Genomic DNA, 7,844 nt, shown 5'->3' on the forward strand with positions numbered 1-7,844 from the left:
CTTAGATTTCACCTACTTAACAAGAGATAGATGATTTAAGAAGAGAATATTACTATTATTTATGATTAAGATTTAAGTGACTAATATTATAAAAAGAATAGCAAAATTTTATATTTGATTCGTGGTAACCATTATTACAACTTTACTCAAAGTTAATGTTGAAAGACTTTGTAAAAGAACATCTTTCCAACACAAGTCTCTATTGAATTTAATAATTTTTTTATTAAATAACAATTAATTTTAAAAAAATTAATCATTATATTAATTAAGTTATATACTATTTTATAAATTAAAAAAATATTTATATTTAAAATAATTTATATTATTAATACAAATTTATAAAATAGTTTCTAAATTGATATATAATATTATATATTAATATTTAAATTTCTAATTACTTTAAATTTTAAATTACTTTGTAATTATAAACTAGTAATTAATTTAGAATAGTGTTCGATATTAATTTAAAAATTAATTTAATTTTTTTTATAATAATAAAAACTATTTTAAATATAAATAATTTTGTAGTTTATAAAATAATATTTAAGTTTGTTAATATAATAATTAATTTTAAAAAAAAGTTAATATTCAATGATTTTTTTAGTGGTTTGGGATTTTTGTAAGTAAATTTTATGAGTAAGTTATTCTTTGAAAAATGTTGAGTTTTTTTTTAATGTGTTTATATAAATAGGGGATGTGTTTACTAAGAATTTATTTTTACCATCAAAACGAGAGTTACAAAATTGAGTTAGATAATTCATACATTCTTCGTTTGATATTATTTTATACAATAATAAAAAATTCTTTTTAATACTATGTTGTTTTATCCTTTTAAAAATTAAATTGATTAATGTTTTTTTAATTTTCAACAAGATGTCAATTTTTTTATTTTTTATTTTGTCCTAAAAAATTACTCATTATGTCTCAATAAAAATACTGCATGTATGGAAAGAATGAAGCTATTTTAATAAAATGAGTTCAATAGATAACATAAATGAGACGGAATAAATATGTGGCACGTTCGAAACATATAAAGTTAGAATTCTTTCTTATAATGTAGAATGTGAATTATAACAAATTTGATTTACCGTTGTACATAAATGATGAATATTAAAGTTAAACGTACCTATCTTTTAACTACAATATAATAATATGTAGTTCTATTTTTCCATAATATGAAGAACCTTGTTTATTATACAAATTTTTGACATATAAATTAAAATATATTATTAATTAAACATCTTCGAATGTTTAAATACTATATATTAAAACATTTTTCATTATATTAATGAAAATATTTAAGTCATTAAATTTATAAATATTACACTGTAATAAAATACATATCAATTATTTAGAAATAAGCTTATTTTTTTTATTTATTTTTTCATAATTTTAATCTTATACTTTTCTGCAACTTCAATCTCTATATTTTAGAATATATGTAATTTTACCTTTTATTTTTAGTTCAATTAAATCCTAAACTTATTATATTCATTTAATATACACCGCTACGAAATAATTTAATTAATTAAAAATATAAGACATAAAATCTATGCATGAACAAATTGATATTAAACAAAAAGTTTGTATATTTTCTAAAATTTTAAAACTAAAACGTGAAAAATATAGAAGGATGAATATTAAAAATTAAAGAGAGAAAAAATTGTAATTTGGCCTAAATCATACTGTAGTATTTTTTTTAATATCTCATCACTTTGTATACATATTTTCTTATACTTTTTCATTAAGATTTGTTATAAAAAAAAGTATGTTAATCATATAATTTAGTTTTAGTTAACTTTCCAACATTTTTAAAATTTACAAAGTAAAAAATGTGCAAATTTAAAAGTGATAAGCGAATATAAATTTTATTAAATATTATATATGAATAATTAATTTTAAAAAATATTTTTGAATTATATAAAAAGGATAATACTATGAAACAAATATATATGAATTGATCTCTAACATAAAAGGGCAATGTATATGCTATTTGAATAATTTATGGAGGATCTAATAGCATATCTCAAATAATAAAAAACACTTTTTTTATTTTTTGAATTTGGAAAGAATCCATTTTGGATATTTAAATTTGAAAAGAAAACTAGAAAATTGACCCAAATTAAATAAAAACTAAAACATGGCTAAACCTAACAAAATTTATCATCCGATTATATTAAGTCTAACTCTAACTATCTAATGGTATCAATGAAAGCAGTATTTTAAGATACTCTGCTACACATTTGATTAAAATAATGAGTATTTGTGAGTAAGAGAGATAAAAGAAAGAAAGAGAAAGAGTGTGAGTCCTTGGAGTATCATCAAAATCTGTGTGAAGCAAATGACCCAACACTCTCACAACTCCACCACCCATTCCCAACCAATACAAGAAGCAGAAGCAGAAGCAGCAATGCAGACATAGCACAACAACAACAATGACAGTAACAAAGCCAAACATCATCAACAACAACAACAATAACAGTGGCATAGGTATGAGTATGCTTCTGGTGTTGTTCTCCCAAGACAACAAATCCAGCATCACCGACAAGCCCAAACTCACTCTCCTTTCCCCTTCCAAATCCCTCTTGTCAAAAGCACAATCCACCATCTCCATTTGCCTCCTTCTCTTCTTCACCACGCTCCTCCTCTTCACACTCTCCACCTTCCCCAACACTTCTCTCACCACAAAACCCACTTCACACACCTCTTCACACACCCCTCACACACCCTTCGCGCTCCAACGCATGGGCACGCTCCACCGAAGAGGCACCAAATCCATGCCCGACCTTCTCATCTCCCACGTCCCAGACGACACTCCTCTCGACGACTTCCGCCTCTTCCTCCGCCTCCTCCACCGCTCCTACCTCACCGCCTCCTCCGACGTCGTTTTCCTCTTCCCCTCCCCTTCCTCATCCTCCAAATTCACCCCCATTATCTCCCAAGAGAACCACGCCTTCTCTACGCTGCTTCATCTCCACGCGCGCCTCAACTCCACGCGCTGGCGCCAACACCCCAAGTCCTCATTCCACCCCAGCCGCTTCAGACAACACCAGCAGCAGCAAAAGGAACCTCTTTGGGGTCCCAAAACCAAAACCAACTTAACCACTTCCTCGCTCAGTTACGGATCCGTCCTCAGTTTCCACGCCTCCGAACTTGACCCGGAGAACTCGCTCGCCGGCTTCCTCGACCGCGTGCCCCTCTCTCTCCGCCGCTGGGCCTGCTACCCCATGCTCCTCGGCCGCGTCAGACGCACCTTCAAACACGTGATTCTCGCCGACGTCAAAACCCTCTTGATTCTCAAAGACCCACTCGCCCGATTCAGAACTCCCAGCCCCGACTCGGTCCTTCTATTCTCCAAACAAGAAAAACACGGCAAGAGAACGCAGCGTGTTGTTATGTCCTCCGTCATAATAGGCGGCGCTCGCGGCGTGCGGCGGCTCTCCGGCGCTGTGGCGGTGGAGATAGTCCGCGCTGCCACGCAGCACAGGAAGAGGAAAAACCCTGTGACTGAAGCCGGCATACTGAGTCAACTCATCGGCGGGAGCGAGTTCGTTTTGAAGAATAAGAATGTCGATTTGGTCGCTTCGTCGGAGTCCATACCCGAGGCTGGTGGCTCTTCCGCGACGTCGTTTTGGGACTTGGCGATGGTTCAACGCGGTGTGAGTAATCACGACCTTAATTATGTCATCAGAAGGCAAATGTGTTCCTCTGTGCTCGATTCTTCTGTCTATAGAGATTGTTAATTACAACAGTTTAGGATAATAATAATAGTAATAATAATGATAATAATAATAAGAAGAATAGTAATAAAAATCATAATGGTAAGAAAGAATAATAACACAAAGGGAAAATTAATAAGGAAATTTGTGTTGTTATTTTTTATTTATCGCATTAGTCTGACCAATTTTGTTCTTACTTTTGTGTATACACCCATTCATCTTGAAATTAAATTTTTTGTATTCTTCTTCAATGGGAAAGTTATGGGCCAGTGGAGCTGACAGAAGATACGACCATGCAACACGATGCACCCAAGTCCTCATATTTATTTAATGATATTTGTTCAGGGTCTTATGGAATCAGAGCATGCTGAATGATTTTTTTTTCTGTCTATAGCCATTTAAATAATTTGATATTGGTCCTTGATTCAGGGCACTTTTATTATTTGTTTATTTATCATTGATTTTGTAATATTGTTAGCAGTTATTTGGACACAAGGTTCTGTAATGTATTTCAAAAAGTACAGTGATGTTTTTTCTCAACTTCAATATCCATATGTTGAGAGCTTTTTGATGCTAACCAATAGGTCTTGAAGCTTATAGAAAATTGAGTGCTTTTAAGGAAAAAGCTTTTGACTTGGGTTTTTGTGATAGATGTAGATCTTGTAGCAAGTGTGGTTAAAGATTAGTGGGTAGAAATCTACTTGGGAAGAAAAGGCAATGTAAAATGAAAATATGAATGCAAGTTGTTTGAGAGGCTGAGGGAAAAAATGTGTGTAAGGAATTGATGATGCATGTGCTTGAGGTCTTTTTGGCTCCACCCATTATCGCGTTGGCAACTAATTAATATAAATATATAAGCAAAATTTTGAAAGTTGCAGATTCTAAAAGCAGAAAGAGCAGGAAAACGTTTTTATTACGCTGTTCTGTCTTTTGCTTTCTTATCTAAACGAGGCCTTTTACTTGGAGCTGCCTAAAAGCACTTATTTTGGGTTTAGTTTAATCAACAACGTGACTAATTTATGTAATCTTTAGTTAAATGGGAAATGGAGGATTTGGAGGAGTTTGTTACTCCCAATATGGTCCCTTGCTTTTTCGGTATTCAGGTTGTAAAATTGAACGTATTGCACATGTTGACTTTGCACATTTATGGGTAGCTTGTAAATAAGGCTACTATGTAACAAAGTGTCTTTTGTGTGTAGTTTTTAGACTTTCAAAATACTAACATTGGAACAAAATAAGCAACAAAATAAGCGTTTTCCTTCCAACATTTTTCAAGACTAATCAATAGAAACAACATCTAAATGCACCTAACACAAATAAATAGCTGGAGTTTGAAGTATGTTCTTTCCTTATTTTCCGTGAAAAATGAAAAATTATAGAGATTACTTTATATTTTCTTTCTCTAAAGTATAGTATATAAGTTGCATAAAAGTTGATCACTGGTCAACTTCAACAAGTAGTATATAAGTTGATAAATTTGGCATATCACGGATTTTCTAACTATTTGTTATCGTGACGTAGTTTTTTCTAGAAATATGTACAATTACAGCAACACTCGAAGAACTTTGATAATTTTGTTAATTTTATTACAAACTTAGGTTAGTTGATGGCTTAAGGTGACGAGAAGAGGGATAATAGGTTGAATTTTGTAGTTTGGTTTTTTAGGAAAAGCTCCACCACGGGTTTCCTTTCCACGGAGAAAGCCAATTAGTCACCGACACCAATAATTCACTGCTTATTACATTACGATTCATGTATAAAACAAAATTAAAAAAAAAATTAAATAACATGCACGCAACATACAAATTCACGTGAAACATTTTATACGTGTCAATTGTAGGTTTAAGGTAAGTTTGTCTACTAATTTTTTCTCCCACAGTTGTTTTTTTTTCTTTCCTGTTTTTTATTATTTCACTTTCTAATTCTTCGGAAAGAGACATGGAAGATTTTTAAATCTTGAGCTGCGAACGATCCAATACGTAATGTAAAAAAGAAACATGAAAATGAGAAAGTGGTTGTGTAAGATATTAGTAAAAAAAAAATGATCACGTCACATGTTTCTCATTTGCTTTCCTAATTTCAGCATAAAATATTGGCATTTGTAATTTTGATTATTTATTTTGCGTGCACCGTGAATATTAGAAATGTACTCCAAAATTAGAAGACAAAACATTGTGTTATCCTATGTTAAAAATAAAACTTCCTTACTTCATACCCTACACAATGGAACAATATACGCTGGTCCCAGTAAAGTGTTTTCTTTTTCTTCTAATGGTTTACTTTGTGCATCACACATTTGTTTAGGTGTCTTTTTCCCAAGGACAAAGCCAGTTATATATGTACCACAACAAGGAAGATAAGGTCTTAATGTTGTTGACACAAGAACCGTGCATATGGGTTGGACACAGTGCCCTAAATAAACTGTTTATATCATTAAAACATCAAACATTGTTAGGCATTTATTGTGATTTTTCATTTGTAGCTTCTTTTAATAGAGAATGATACTGTTTCTCCTACTTATTCTCTTTAATTACTGTCTAATATAGTTGTTATATATGTATTCTAGTTACTTGTTAGTCTATTCAATCAAACCAAATTATATTGTATGAAAAACTTCAATAGTAATATTTGCCATTGGTTTTATAATTTTCACATTCTATGTATTTCTGTATTATAAATAAAATTTGAGTAAATGTTTTTTTATACATGTCTTTTCATATTAGTTACTGCACTAAACACATATATAAGTCCTCCATATATATTATTGTCTTGTAGGAATGCTATGAAAAGTTTAATTACAGTCCTTTTTTAGGGATTAGCACAAAATAGGTCAAATTTTTTTATTTCTTTAGTTTAGGGATAATGATCATGTGTATATCAATATTAACGTCAACTATTTTATTATATATAATATGTTTATGATTAATTATATAGGTTTTGAATTTTTTAACCAGAAATAAATGCAGTTTCTAAACTTGTTGCATTTAATACGTTGAAAATCATGATTAAATCTTGTTTCTAACACACCATCTTTCTCCCTTCATGATCCTTTTGTTTTCTTTCTTCTGCCTGAAAAAGGAAAGAAAAAAAGAAAGAAAGAGATATATTTATAATTAGTAAACTTTGAAACTTCATATATATCGTAGGTAAATAAAAAATGAATTAATAGCGAATTTGATTTTCCATACTTTCCACTCTTGCAAATTTTTGCAATAAACCAAAATGCATGTGTTAATAAAAATTGGAACTTAATTAAGGCGTATAAAATTTGTAGACCACACTGACATATCCAAAAGAACCACGTAAAAACTAGCGGCCAAAATATTACCTAGAAAACACTTATTGTTATTCTTCTTTGCCAATTTCACTAATAAAATCAGCATTCATAGGTTCTTCCCAACAAATATGGGAATTTTAATTAAGAATCATTCATTTGCTTCTGGATCTCAAAATCCAAGGTTACCAAACTTTCGAAAATGAAAATGAAATCTTATTTATCTAAGATCATATCATATTCTTTTATTTTGGACTAAAAATAATATGGTGATATAAAAAACTAGTATTTTATTATTTTAATTTATATTGAAAATTTGTTTAAAAATGTGATGTAAAAAAATTGACAATGACTTATTTTAATAATTTTTTTATTATAAATATTTAAAAGATCTAAATTTTAGATTAGGAACGAAAATCAATTCTAATAAAAAAAATATTTAACTCATAATTCGATTATTTATTTATTTATTTATTTAATTAACCAATATTTTACTCTGTTTAACAACAAAGTGTCTTCTGAATATTTGTCTTAATCTTTTATCCTTATAAGAAAAATCTTACTGTATTATTAATTAAGAATAAAAAAAATACAACATTGCATTGCTGCCTTAATATTTTACCTCAATAATAATAATAATTATTCCTATACTTAATAGTTATTTAGTTTATATATTGTTTATGGAGCAATTTTAAACCTTTTTTATTTAGTGATGTCTACTATATATAAAATATTACAACACTTACCCTTAAAAGCATAAATAGAGTTAAAATTGAAACCAAAACCTAAATTAAAAAAATTATGAGGAATGATTTATCTTTGAAAAACATAATATATTAAAGTTTGAATTA

The 7,844-nt window shown here is 29.7% G+C and overlaps 1 protein-coding gene across 1 annotated transcript; it reads left to right on the forward strand.

Annotated features, from left to right (window-relative positions):
- Positions 1 to 2,205: 2,205 nt before the first annotated feature.
- LOC137815979 (uncharacterized) lies at positions 2,206 to 4,183 on the forward strand. Its single transcript, XM_068619085.2, has one exon. The coding sequence runs from the start codon at positions 2,436 to 2,438 to the stop codon at positions 3,741 to 3,743; it is 1,308 nt and encodes a 435-aa protein (XP_068475186.1). The 5' UTR covers positions 2,206 to 2,435; the 3' UTR covers positions 3,744 to 4,183.
- Positions 4,184 to 7,844: the final 3,661 nt, after the last annotated feature.

The sequence above is a fragment of the Phaseolus vulgaris genome, chromosome 1 (genome assembly GCF_051622355.1).
Source record: "Phaseolus vulgaris cultivar YP4 chromosome 1, ASM5162235v1, whole genome shotgun sequence".
Taxonomy (NCBI): Eukaryota; Viridiplantae; Streptophyta; class Magnoliopsida; order Fabales; family Fabaceae; genus Phaseolus; species Phaseolus vulgaris.